Source organism: Lagopus muta, chromosome 20, assembly GCF_023343835.1.
Source record: "Lagopus muta isolate bLagMut1 chromosome 20, bLagMut1 primary, whole genome shotgun sequence".
In the NCBI taxonomy this organism is placed as follows: Eukaryota; Metazoa; Chordata; class Aves; order Galliformes; family Phasianidae; genus Lagopus; species Lagopus muta.
In genome coordinates this window covers 3,952,827-3,966,690 of record NC_064452.1, presented here as the reverse complement: position 1 = coordinate 3,966,690, position 13,864 = coordinate 3,952,827, and the positions used below count along the sequence as shown (strand labels likewise).

Genomic DNA, 13,864 nt, shown 5'->3' with positions numbered 1-13,864 from the left:
ACCAGCCGGGTGGGAAAGCAGCGAGGGACGGGCTGACAGCTATATATAAACAGGGCAGGAAGCCACACCGCGCAGGAACTTAACCTCGGCACAAAGGACAACAGGAAAGCTCCCTGCATTGGAAGCGCCTGTGGTGGAGCTCTCAGAAGGCGTCAGGGCAGTGGTTAGTGCATCAGCAGCAGGACTACAGGCACCCAACGAGCACGTGTGCCACGCCGTGCCATGCTGTGCTATATGATGCCAGAAGAGCTGTGGCTCAGCTCTACCAAAGCATCACCACCCCCTGGGCCACATCCCTGCAACAGAATGTGTCCCCCGTCGCACCCAGCAGGACACAGGGCACAAAGCTGTGAGCCCCACAGCCCCATACTAGCATCTGCAGTAACGGATCGTGCAGCAAAGCTCCTCTGCACTGAGGACCACGGGGTTACAGTGACAGCTCTGAGGTCATGGCGCTGGCAGAGGGACACCCATCTTGGGTCACCCTCGGTGTCCCCAAGCAGCATGGCTGGGCCGTGGCACCCCAGGCTCACCCAGGGCGGGCAGGGACTGCCGGACCGTCGCTTGGTGCCGCTGGGTGGCACAGCCGAAGGCAGGTGCCGCTAGGGCCCCAGGCGTCGCGCAGCTCTTTGTCCTCAGCCCTCCTCTCCCCGCGCACACGCTGCCTGCCGGCCTTTGTATGCTCAGCAGCGGAGGGAACGGGCAGTAGGAGCTGCATGGTTAATGAGCCGGCACCGCCGACCAGCTGCACCGCTGCGTGCACCCAACGCGACGCGAGGTCACCGCCTGCTCCTGAATCACCCAACGCCCCGACCCCGCTCCCGACGCACTCACCCAGCGCTCTGCCTGCCTCGGCCCGAGCTCGCTCCGGGATTATCTGGGTGTGTTCGGGTGGCAGCGTGCGTGAGCTGTGACACGGGTGGGAGAGGCAGCCGCCAGCGCCAGCTTCGCCCATGCACTGCATGCGAGCTCCTTGCTGTGACGTCCCCTGCGTGCTGACCCCAATGCGAGGTGACCCCCCAGCCCCTGAGGGTCTCTCTCCCCCTATGAGCCCTACAGGTGCCCGGCACAGAGGGAAGCACTCACTGGAACTCGGGGCCACTCCCCTCCACGCAATCTCGCCCGACGCGCTCCAACGCAGGGACCTGCAGCACCAGTTTGCTGCCTGCCCTGTGGTGCCGGCGGTGGGAGCCCACGGCTGGCAGGCCTTTGGGGTCCCCGTGCTCCACTCATGCTCAATATGGGGACAGCAATGGAGACCCGTGACATGGCTCCCAGCTTCCTTGCCGGATGCCAGCACAAGATTTCCGCACTCCAAGGAGATTTAGGGGTTTTCCAACCTCTCCACACTGCCTTGTGGACACCATTGGGATGCATGAGGAGGACAGCGTGCTGCCAGCCTTTGTCTGAAGTGAGATTTTGGGGCTTCCCATGCAGGAAGACAGCGACAGGGGTCATGGCTAGATGGCAAACGCAGCCCTGTGCCCAAGAGCTCCAATGCATCAGCACAGGGTGCGTGCACCTCGCAACAAAGCAGGGCAACCACACAACTTGGGCATTACAAAACCCTACTGCCCAGTGCTGTGGGAAGGAGGGTCCAGGCTCAGGGACACAGCACGCAACGGGTCACCAGCAGCACGTGCCATCGCATGGTTTGTGCCCTCACTTGCAGCACGGCCCTGCTTTGCTATGTGGCTCCCAGCTGCAGCGTGCCCCCCGGCAGGGCCCAGCCCACAGCACAGCGCTCAGCTGCTGCTCGTCACCGAGCAAAGTCCAGCGCCGGCACAGCAATTACACCTGGCTCAGCCCAGGGCAGGGGGTGCGTCCATCCCCCACCACCGAGGTACCCCGTGGGCACGGGGACCGGGGCCATGCTGCGAGCCCACGTTTTTCAGTGCTTGCCCTAAGCGTAGCTGAGGTGCTGGGTGACCAAACGATTTGCATCTCAAGGTTTGCCGGCTGCAAACCGCACTATTTCTGGACACGCGTCCTGTCAGCCCTCGCCTGCTCCATATATATTGGTCCCCAGGCGAAATAACACCGGGACAAACCCCGCAGCAGTCACAGCCCCGCCAGCCCCATTCACATCCCAAAGCCGCCCCTCGGGCACCCCGCAGCCCCCCCGCCGCTGCTGGTTCGGGGAGAGACGGGCGAACAGCTTTAGTGTCATTCCCTAATGGTACGGCGGGGGAGGGGGTTGGTGGCAGGCCAGAAAGGTGTGCAGGGAAGCACCCACGCATGGGGCACCCCCTGGGGACACAGCAGCCCCCCCACAGTGGGGTCGCACCCCGGAGAGGTTTGGGGTGCGGAACCCCAGCGGGGAGGGGGAGAGACGCAGCAACGCGGGCACCGCAGCACAACAGCGGCATTCGCAGCGCGGGGGGAGGAAACGCGCACGCGGGGACGCGCGCACACGCGCACAGCGTTGCGGCCCGGCCCGCGCGGGGGGTGCAGGCGCGGCGGCCCCGCCCCGGTGCCGGTGCCGGTGGAGGAGGCGGCGCGGTGCGGAGCGGTGCGGCGGGCACTCACCCGGCGGTGGCGGCGGAGCGGGGCCCGGCGGTGGCGGTGCGGTGCGGTGCGGAGGTGCCGGGCCCCGGCGGCGGCGGCGGCGGCGCGGGGCGGGGCGGGGCTGGGCGGCTCCGCACCGGGGCGGGCACTGCCGGCTCTGCGCGCGCCGCCCGCTGCTCCGGGTGCGGCCCCGAACGGCGCCGCGCGGCGCGGGACGGGGCAGCACGGAGCGGCTCGGGATGGAACAGCGTGGGGGGTGCGGGCTGCAGGCTGCGGGCGGGTGTCCGTGCTGACCGCAGCCGGCTCTGCGCGCACCGGCAACGCGCCCCGAGTGTGCGCGGTGCGGGTGCACGGGCCGCGATGTGCCCCCGGTGCACGCACACCCCCTGTGCGCACAGCCCCGCTTGTATGGCCACCCGCTGGTTGTGCACACCCAGAGGAGGCACCCTGCGGTACGCACACCTGTTCACAGCACGGGTTGCACACACACCCCCCGATGCCCGCAGTGAGATGCTTGCATGCTCACTTTGGCACACACACACGGTGTGCTCACACCGTCAGCTCAGCGTAGGGCGCAGTGCTGGAGTCCCCGCAGCTGGGAAAAGGAGCTGCTTTGGTGCTGGGGCAATGAGGCCGTGTGTGCTGCTGAGGAACTCCTGGGAAGGGAGCAGCAAGGAGCGGCGCTGTGACCCTGTGGAGGGGACGATCACCATCCTCATGTGGACACAAGGATGGAGCTGAAGGCCCTAGGATGCTGGGTTCCTGCAGGCAGCATGCGATCAGCGGTGAGCACCCCCAGCAGCGAGCCATGAGCCTTTGCTGTGCCTTTCCATTCATGTCGGAGGGCTTTAAGCACAGCCCAAGCCCAAAAAGGCTGCAAAAAAGCCATGTGGCCCACCCTGAGCACTGTGAGGATTGTGATGGAGGTGGGACCACCCCCCAAGGACACATACCCCCCACCAGACAGCCACAGGGGAGAGCAGTGTGGCCAGCAGTCAGACCCTGCCACTGCTCTGCTCCCTTCTCACAGTGTGCAGGGGCTCCGGGAGCCTCGTATGGCTGCACAGCTCCATGGAACACAGCCTGGAGCCCAGCACATGCACGCAAGGTCCCACTGGATGCCACCAGCTCTCTCTAAGCACAGCTCTGTGTCAGCCATTGGCAAATCCCGCACCGCACAGCATTCCAGGGAGAAACGGCCCCATGCTGGGCTGGGGGGGAGGCATCTGTTCCGCAGCACCACGGGGCTTTGCTAAATAGGTCACTGCTTTTTTTATAGTCTCCGGGATCTAGAAAAACCAGTTGTTCCAGACTGCCGGCGGACCTGGAAACGTGGTGGTGGCGGATCCCCAGGTGCTCTCACTGCCGTTCTCCAGCTGTCCTCAGCCGAGAGGGTCACAGTGTGAGCGAGATGAGTGGCGGATCCCCGAGCAGCACTGCTGGGTGTGACTGCGGAACAGGCAGAGGTGTTTGGGGCCGGCTGCCCGCCGCAGGCTTTGCCTGGGTGCCGTTTGCCGTGTGGGTGCAGCCCTGCACACCGCTGTACGCCTGCCTGCGCCGACTGCAGGCCGCTGCTCGGGGTGAGCTCTCCCTCTAGCGGCACCCAGCTTCTAGCCAGCCTGCCAGCCCTGCGGGGCCGTGCCCAGGACGGGTCTGGGGACTGTGGGGTGCTGGGGCCGTGCTGCGGTCTGCAGTCCCGCGGTGACAGCTTTGGGGGCAGCAGGACAACCCCCACAGCGAATGCGCTGCCACGCAGCAACAAAACCTGCCGCCTTGTTGTGGTCAGCGGTGCGTCCCCACAGTTCCACTCAACCACGTCGACCCCATTAATGGAGGGGGCCACACACCACCCCGATGCTGCCCCCCAAAAGCAGGGGTGCTCCAGCTCCCCGTGGGCACCGTCCCAGCCCTGCTGTGTCCCCGCAGGCCTCGCGCCAGGCTGGGCTGCATTCCGCGCTGACAGGGCGCTTTGTTTTGTGCCGAGCAGACAAAAGGGGCAGTCAGACGCGGGCGGCGCTTTGTGCTGGCGGCCATGAGCTGAGGCAGCAGCAGTCCTCACTGCCACGCTGCCTCCCAGCCCCAGCAGCCTGTCCTGCAGCAGCCATGCCCCAGCAGCCAGGCCTGCACCCACCATGGCACCCCTGCCTGGCTGGGAAGGGGAGCAGGGCCTGGTTGCCATGGTTACCAGGAGGCTTTGGGCCTAGGTAGGCCTCGTTGCTATGGTTACTGTGGGTCTTCAGACCCAGGTAGGCCTCGTTGCCATGGTTCTGTGGGGCTTCAGGCCTAGGTAGGCCTCATTGCCATAGTTACTGTGGGGCTTCAGACCCAGGTAGGCCTCGTTGCCATGGTTACTGTGAGGCCTAGTGCCTCTGAGGCCCATGGTGGCCCTGCACCCCCACAGGCCTGGCATCATCTGTGGGCCCAGGGAGCGAGCCATGGGGACCTGAAGGCCCCACAGCAGCTCCCACCACTGCCCCACGTCTCTCCTGTGGTGTGAGGAGGGCTGGAGGATGCAACCACACCATGTTGTCCTCGCTGCCCAAGCACACAGGGCAGAGGACCCCAGACGGTGCCACGCTGCTTCCCACCTGCCCCCAGGCCAGGCCAGCCCCGTGACGGCGCGCTGCATTGCCCCTGGAAAATGCCAGAAGCGTCAAACTGTTGAGTCATTCGCGCCCAAGATTATCTGTACAAACAGCCGTCCCTGATTATTTTTGTTATGATCTTTTTTTTTTTTTCTTTTTTTTCCTTTTATTTTTTTTTTTCCCCCAAGAATGTAGCTCGGACCATGGGGATGAGCTGCTGAAATCTCCGGGGATCAGCAGGACAATGCCAGTGGGAGCATTGTGCTGACGGCTCTGCAAACGCTGGCACCGGCTCCGGGCCAGCAGCGCCCTATAAAAGCTGAGCCGCTGAAGTAGGCAGACATGACATGGGCGAAGCAGCTGTACCGCCTGAGCTAGGTGAGTCCTGGGGCTGACCTGCCCCATCCCAGCCCTGCTCGCCCCGCTGCTGCCTGGTGCAGCCCTTCCTCTGCCCGGTGGTAGGAGAGGTGCCCAGAGGGTGACACGTCCCCATCGGCACAGTGGGTGGTGGACAGCCCCATAGCGAGAGGCAGATCTGCACCCAGCTGTGGCATGGCACGCTATTGGCACCTCAGGTTGTGAGCCGCGGCCATCCCGATGCTCCTGAGGAAGGAGTGCCCAAGGGTGGCACAAGAAAGGCAGGGATGGGAGCGGGGGTCTTGCGGACCCCCCAGGGCACAAGGCAGGCTGTGGGAGGAGGGAGCCCCCCACTGTGCCCCTTGGGCTCTTCTGCAGCTGGTGAGGGTCTCATTGGGAGCGATCAAGGGAATGCTCTGCGGCATCAATTGGTTTTCCTTCCTTCTCCAGACACCTTTCCAGCAGCAAAGATGGCTCAGACAAACCCTCTGCCTGTCCCCATGGGCCCATGGAAGGTATGTCCTTGCACGCCCTGCGTCTCAGGTGGGAGGTGGGGAACAGGGGAGGACAAAGCCAGTTTTTCCTGGCAGTCCTCTTTGCAGTGACTGGCCTGGCCGTGCCCTGCCCTCACCAGAGGTGCTGTATTGGGCAGCTGTCTCCAAAAGCCACGCACTGTCATTACCACCCCCTAAGGGTGAAGGCAGGCTGGGCACAGGCCAGCAGGCATGAGAGCTATGCAGGTGGCAGTGGGTATGGAGAGCAGCCTTGAGGGTGCCAGGGCTGGTGACAGCTCCGGCAACATGGCCTGTTGATGTAGGGAATGAAGAGGGAGAGGAAAATCACAGATAAATGGGTAAAAACCCTGCTGAAACACGGAAAGGATGGCATCAACCACAGCCCCAGGGAATCCCCCCTCGCCCTTTTCCCGTTAATCCTCTTTGCCCTAGAGCGTTCGGAGCAGAGGCCGGGAGAACCGCCAGCCACAGCCCTGCCACCTGCCCGTCCCAGAAGGGCTCCACTCCTCTCTCCGGACGGTGCTGCTGCCCCAGGAACTGACCTTAGGGGTGAGCAGGAGCAGAGCGGGGCTGGCGTGCGGCTCCCCAACAGCAAGCAGGGAGTGTGGGCCAGCAGTGCAGGGATGCACGAGGTGCAGGGGTTGCAAACCAGCCCAGGGATGTGCCCGGCACATCCCAGAACAGTGCTCGGTACTCCTCCCTGGATGGAGCATGAACCCATCTCAAAGAGGTGCTGAACTCCCCTGGGACCACTGCTGTGCTGTTCCCGACTGGGCAGCTCCTTCTCTGTTCCAGATCACTGTGTACGACCAAGAAAACTTCCAGGGCAAGAGGATGGAGTTCACCTCGGCCTGCCCAAACATCATGGAGTGTGGTTTCGACAACATCCGCTCCCTAAAGGTGGAATGTGGCGCGTGAGTACCTGGTTCTGGTGGCATATACGCTTTCCTCACTCGGGAGTTTGCGGGGGTTGAAGGGTGCCCAAGTGCAAACAGGGCCAGGCGGGTTTACTCCACTAAGCTGGAGCCAGCACTGTAACTGGGGGAAGCAAGGCATGGGGATCCCACGCTGCCGGAGAAGGGCAGCCAGCTCTGGGCAGTGTCACAGGCACCGGGCAAACAGGGCCAGAGAACAGCAGCAATACCTTTGGCACCATCCAAACCCGCAGTCTGAGAGCAGCCAGGATTGCAGCTGTGCTGCATCCAGCATGGATGCTGCCTAAAAATACAGTGAGGATCAGTGCTTAAGAGAGCTCTTGGCTGGTGAGCTCAGCCTGCTCCCCATTCATCCGTGTAACCCTGCGAAGCACTGCTTCAGAGCCCCATTTCTCACCCCCGTGCCCTGCTCCTTGCTCTTCCAGCACTACGCGGCTCCCCCAGGCCAGACCTGAGTCTGCCTGCAGCCCGTGCTGAGCTGCCCCAGTCACTGTTAGGGTGTGGAGCAGAGCCAGGCTTTTCCCTGCACTCAGGAATCCTCCCAGTACCAGGCAGGACATCTCCCGAGCTGCTCGGAGCTGCTGTGTGTAAGGAGCAATCCTGGTGGCAAACATCCCACTGGTGCTGGGGAAGCAGACAAGATAGATTTGTGCTGCTATATTTAGGATTTGTAATGCTAATGGGATTACCACAGCGTGTGTGCTCACGCAGTTATCAGCTCACTGCTCCAGTTGATGTGTTCCCACTCAGGCTGCTCACCTTGCTGACTGGGAGGCTGACTGCAGGGACGGGACCAGGGCTGAACTTCGGTCCTCAAAGGAGGCGAGAAGTTCTCAAACCCCCCAGCATCTCACACGCCCCCTGGGAACAAGTGGGATGTACAGCAGTGTGCCATCCTCCTCCTGGCCCCTAGCCTGGCCTCTGCCTCCCTGCTAAGCTCAGCTGTAGCTGTCCCATCCCCAGTCCCTGTAACGCCACGATGAGCGTCCATCAGGTGGCAGCCACAGTGACACCCTTTCTGGGGGTTCTGCCCGTGTCCAACACGGCTTTCCTTTCCTCCACTGCACCTGCGCTGGTGGGCAGATATCAGACCCCAATCCTCCTTGCACCTCCATCTGTGGCCCCAGCAGGAAGCCCTGGCAGCCCTCGCTCTGTTTTGTTTTGCAGCTGGGTTGGTTATGAGCACACCGGTTTCTGCGGGCAGCAGTTCATCCTGGAGAGGGGCGAGTACCCGCGCTGGGACGCCTGGAGCGGCAGCAATGCCTACCACATCGAGCGCCTCATGTCCTTCCGCCCCGTCTGCTCTGCTGTGAGTGCCCAGGGGCTGCCCAGCTCCTAGTGTGGGTGTGTTGCAGGGCAGGAATTGCCCCGGGCAGGGCAGGAGCTGCTCCAAGGTTTCTGTGCTGCAGCATCCTGTTACCCCAGCACGGAGCCAGGCATGGGCAGGGAGCAGCACTTTGCTAGGGGCAGCATGGCACTGCGTAGCAGCTCCTGAACCTTCAGTTTTCCGAGCTGGGAAACCCAGGCAACATCCACTAGGACAAGGGAGTGCAGTTAGGAAGGGCAAACCTGCTAGGCCAGGGGCTGTGGAGGTGGTAGAGTGTTCAGGGTGGTCCCAGCTCTCCCCACGCTCAGCAGGATCGGCCACAGCAGCCCCAGGAACCCCCCAAACCAGGCTGTAGGGAGGGGAAGCCATCCCCCAACCATTCAGCCCCCACTCACCTCCCCTTCTCCTGCTGCTCTTCCGGCCCAGAATCACAAGGAATCCAAGATCACCGTCTATGAGAAAGACAACTTTATTGGCCGCCAGTGGGAGATCAGCGACGACTACCCCTCGCTGCAGGCCATGGGCTGGGCCAACAACGAAGTGGGCTCCATGAAGATCCCCTGCGGCGCGTAAGTGAAGGGCGCGGGGCCGGGGCTGAGCAGCGGGGACGAGCCGAGGCCGTCAGCACGCGGCCCCGTTCCTCTCTCATTCCCTTACTGCTGCCTGACAGCTCCGTTTCTTGCAGCTGGGTTTGCTACCAGTACCCCGGGTACCGTGGCTACCAGTACGTCCTGGAGGCCGACCACCACGGGGGAGACTACAAGCACTGGAGAGAGTGGGGCTCGCACGCCCAGACCTCCCAGATCCAGTCCATCAGGCGCATCCAGCAGTAGCTGCCTGGCGCCCGGCCCCACTTCTGAGCACATCTTTGCAAGGTTTCTAAAGCTCACCGGCTCCCTTTTGGTGCTAATAATCCCCTCCTCCTGAAATAACAACCCCTTCTTGTACTGCAACCGCTTGATGGAACAACACTTCTAAACGGTACCAGCTGCCACAAACTGCCAATAAATAAATGTGACTGAAAGAAAAAGATAAAGCGGCCTGATGGGTGTTTCCTATTGCGCGTTGAGGTCACACATGCCATCCTGCCCCATGCCCTGCCCTCGCAGCCCCACGGCCACAAGCACTGTGTGCTCCCTGTGACCCAGGGCCAGGGGATGCTCCCTCAGACAGCAAAAAGAGACACGCCGACAACCACAAACTTTAAATTTTTTATTCAACGATTTACATCACTTATTGTCCATCTTAACGTATTCCATCTACACGATTTTTTTCTTTTTTTTTTTCCTGATAAAATAATAAAATTTGGATAAATTTTGAAGACCTGTTGGTGCAGAATAAACAAAATTCAGGTAACTTTTTTTTTTTTTTTTTTTCCTTTTAATTATTTTTTAAAACATTTAGTGTGAAGTATGACATCATTGGTAAAGATACATCATGCCATTACAGCTCATGGACGTTCCCTATCCTTACAGTCCGTGACACCACCGGCCCCAGGCGCAGCTCAGCAGGTCGCACACTCACTCCTACTGCTGCCCTCTCACCACTGGGAAAATGATCCCATTCCAGCTGGGCACAACGAGTGCATGAACCCATTCAAACAGACTGGGAAGGGGAGAAGAGAACAAAACCGACCTTGACTGTTTCGACGTGGACAACAAAGAGGGGCTGCCCCTCTCCGGGGTCAGAGGTAACTCAGCCCCCGAGCAGGTAAAGCACAGCCCCTCGTGGTTTTAACACGGGGAACTGGATGTGAGAGCTACAGGCAGGGCAGGAGGGGCCGAGCCAGACCCTGCTCCATTCCACAGCTCTCTACACTGCTGCTAACACTGAAGTATTTGGGGAGGGGGGGGAGAGGGGCATCTGTCCCCCCAGTAAACAAGTTGAGGCCCTTCGGAAACGCGCAAGCTGCCGAAGGTGTGTAAGTACACGTGTGATGGTAGATAGAAAAGCAGCCCTGTTTGGTATGAAAAAAGCCATCAAGTTAGTACAGGTTTCTGCCACGGCGAAGGGAATGTAAGGAGAAAGGTGCCGGCGTCCTCCTCCCAACTCCAGCCTTCCCCACACGGGGCTCAGCAACACGCCTGCAGAGCTGGCACCTGCAGCCCAACACACGTCACTCACGAGAACAAAACCAAGAGCAGCTCTCAGCCCCCACTGCACGCACACAGCCCTCACTGCGAGCACAGCACCCTGCGTGTGCCAGGGCAGAGGGCTGCCACGTGCCAGCAGCCCACGCTGCTCCATGCCCTCCTGTGGCACGAGGGCACCATGCAGAGACACAGAGCACGCGTTGGCCCGGAGCACGCCCAGCACGCCAGCTCGCCCCTCTCCCTCCAATTACTAAAGTAGGTTCTCTAAAATAAAAAAATAATATATATTTCTATAGATATACAGAGAGAGAGACAGAGAAAGCAAAGAGAGACAGGCTACTAAACTCAAGAAGCGCCAGTTTTCTGCTACGCTGTCAGCAAAGAGCTGTCACCTCGCATCATGCCCTCCGTGGTAGGAAGATAACGCAGGCAATGACAGCATGGGAATGCAAAGAGGGCAGATAAGTCACTTCTGGTAATGAGACACAAATTAAACTTTCAAAACATGTGCATAGCTTTATTCATCTGCTTCAAACGAACCTTTTCATGGAGCTTCAGCGAAACCCGAGTGTGCAAAATGCATTTCTAAAAAACAACGCAAGCAAGCTTTCACATTGACAGTGGCAGAAGTACAGAGAGACTGAGGGAGAGCACATGGGAGGGTGAGGAGAGAGATGAAGGAACAGGAATTGCACAGCTTCACGTCCCAAGTCGCTGACTGCACGCTCCACAGCTCTGCTTGGGCAACGCACGGCGCGTTTACTTTTCCTTTAAGAAAAAAAATAATAACATAGGGCAAAAAAAAGCCCACAGTAACGTGAACCACGATGTGGAAGGGAGCAAAGCCCCGCGCCGTGGGGATCAGAGAACCTCGAGCCCAAAGAAGGGCTGGTTTTGGACCTCTGCTCATTTCCGTCTGCGCAACAGCAAAGCAGATCCTCTTCCTCCTGCCCCGGCCCCTTCAGAAGCCGCACCAACAGGTCACGTTTGGGAGGACAGCCTCCACCGCAGCCCCACACCATGGCTGAGCACACACACAAGGCACGTTTGGGATGTGCACACAGCTGGGTGTGCAAGAGAGCAAACGCTGGGCAAAAGACGGCGCCGACGGAGGGGAATTCCGGTATCTGCAATCCCACAGCGTGATTCCTGCGCTCCTTCGGACCCTCCTGACTCTTCCCTCACAACAGGGCTCCTGTAGGATCTCCACAGCATCAAGCTCTCCCTGCCCGAAGTGCCATGGATCCTCCCTGGGGCAGGAGGCCGTGTGGTCTGAACATCACTGCTTCGCTTCTGGTCAACTTCACATTGGAATAAAGCATTAAAAACATATATATATATATATATATATATATATATATATACATATATATACATACATATATTATTATTTTTTTTTTCCAGAGATGAGCGATTTCCTTCCAAAGATGTATGCAAATAGAAAACAAAACACTCCCAGTGGCAACGAGCCACGAGCTCATTGCGATTTCAGACCTTCCGACCGCTCGGCCATCATCCCCACATCGCCAGCAGGCAGGAAGGAGGAGCTGGGACACCACAACCCTTCCAATAGCAGCTTGAGAAGAGGAAGGAGAGAGAGAGAAGCGCACAGTGTTCTTCCAAGGTCAGAGCTCTCCTTTGCTTTGCGTTTGCATAGAAATCCCCGTGGGTCAGCACCAGGGTCGGGCCGTGGGGGGCTGCGTTATGGGCCGGGTCGGCTCTCCTCGGGGAACTCGGGGGACAAAAGTGCATCACACAGTCTGGATTTTCGGGGTTACGAATAGCAGCAGCAGCATTAATCCGTGAGCGGCTGGAGACGCGCTCTCAAACGCAGCAACACTGAATGAAATGTCTTCGAGGGAGGTGGGAGGAGGGTCCTTCTCAAAAGGATAACGTGAAACTCAGACTATTCCATACAGACAACGAGGAGATCAACCGAAAATCAAAGACGCGTCATCTTATTTACATTAAAAAGAACAACAACAACATTCTTGTTAAAATACCTTAACGACACCTAAGCAAAAAAATACGGATTTTAAGGATAAAGCCCAAACTCCTAAAGCAGTATCCATTTTTGGAACCCTTATTTAGCACCTGAGGAAAGACCGTCTGGACAGCAGTTTCTTGTCGTTTCTCCTAAGAGAACAGCACTGGTACTGCTGCTCCACGCTCACGTATTCGCAATACACAAGTTTCATACCACAGAAAAGAAATGAACTCATGTTTTTTTCCTTTTTTTTTTTTTTTTAAATTTTTTTTTAATTTTTTTTTAAATTTTTTTAAGATAACTCGTTACTAAGGCTGTAAGAAAAGGGATCCCGCTATCTTACAAAATGGCTTTAGAGCTCTGGACAGGCGACACGAAGCTTTCCCATTAACAGTCGAGATCGATACAGCTCGGCAGCCCCCGAGCAGGGGGTCCCGGGGCCTTACCCTGTGTGCGACACCTATTGTGCAAATTCCTAAAGCTCTGGCATCTCTGGATGATGGAGCACATTGGGCTCTTCTGCTCCCTTCCCCTCGCTTCTCTGCGCTGTGTTTTGCAGGTGCAAAGGCAGAAACCTTGTTCTCGCGCTGGCCAAAGCTGCTGGGCTCCTTCCCCAGCCTCACACCTCCGCGTGAAGTTTTGTAGCAGCTTTACGTTGGGTTCAGCCTCGTTCTCTCCCCTCCTGACCTCAGTCACCTTCCTCGTAAGCAGCCTCTATACAGAAACAAAGGGCTGTGGGCACACAGATCTCCAGGACAGTGCTGCACAGCAAGGTGCTGAAAACACCAAATTGAGAGCAAAATCACACGCAGGAAAGCTCCCGGCTACGAGCATCAGTGCTCCAAGCAGCTCCATGGGTGCTACGTGCCGAGGTGATGCTCTCCTCAAGGTGAAAAGCACACGTTAGACTCAATTAGGAGGATAACTTCTTTTTTTCCCAAGCAGGAAGCAATTCCTGCCTTGGCTGAGCCCACCAGTGCTCCCTGTTTGGCCATCGCAGAGCAGCACGGCTGGGATCCAGCAGGAATTGGTTTCTGCTGCATTTCAAAGCTCACAGCAGCTGGGAAAGGCAAACAGCAGGGCTGACGGGACAAAAGGTGACGGTGAGCAACAAACCATGTGCTGGAGCTGAGCACACCATCACACAGATCCCAGAAAGTGAAGATTTGGGATTTCACAGATAACGGAGGAGGGTTTAGAGCAACCAACCCAACCGAACCTCAACATCACAGTGCTGCTGACCCAGCAAACAGGCAGGAAAACGGAGTGCAGAGGGGCTGCAGGTCCTCGTGCTGATGCTGGAGGAGCAGCTGTCAGCCCTGCATGAGCCACCGACACCAAGTTTGGGGACCATTTTGGGGCACATGACCAAGACTTTGCTCAACAGACACCTGCAGGACCTGCTGGAGACGTGGGGGATCACCAAGCTCCAGTGGGCACAGATACCCACAGCTTGCACACCGCTCACATCAATGAGAAACCCTGCAAGGAACCAGGCGGGAAGGGACACGGGGCACCACCAGGAGAACAGAGCAGTGAAAGCAGCCCTAACCTGAA

The 13,864-nt window shown here is 58.9% G+C and overlaps 1 protein-coding gene across 1 annotated transcript; it reads left to right on the top strand.

The window, feature by feature from the left end:
* Positions 1-4,014: 4,014 nt before the first annotated feature.
* Positions 4,015-9,225, top strand: CRYBA1 (crystallin beta A1). Its single transcript, XM_048966836.1, has 7 exons — positions 4,015-4,088; positions 5,282-5,471; positions 5,901-5,965; positions 6,761-6,879; positions 8,068-8,209; positions 8,654-8,796; positions 8,913-9,225. Exons 2-7 carry the CDS (start codon positions 5,441-5,443, stop codon positions 9,058-9,060), a joined length of 648 nt encoding a protein of 215 aa, XP_048822793.1. The 5' UTR covers positions 4,015-4,088; positions 5,282-5,440; the 3' UTR covers positions 9,061-9,225.
* Positions 9,226-13,864: the final 4,639 nt, after the last annotated feature.

What these genes read in the sequence shown, in the direction of transcription:
- CRYBA1 (XM_048966836.1), top strand. Translation starts at nt 5,441, where the DNA reads ATGGGCGAAGCAGCTGTACCGCCTGAGCTAG. An exon ending in AGCTGTACCGCCTGAGCTAG is followed by an intron (nt 5,472 to 5,900) that starts GTGAGTCCTGGG and finishes TTCCTTCTCCAG; the next exon opens with ACACCTTTCCAGCAGCAAAG. An exon ending in ATGAAGATCCCCTGCGGCGC is followed by an intron (nt 8,797 to 8,912) that starts GTAAGTGAAGGG and finishes CGTTTCTTGCAG; the next exon opens with CTGGGTTTGCTACCAGTACC.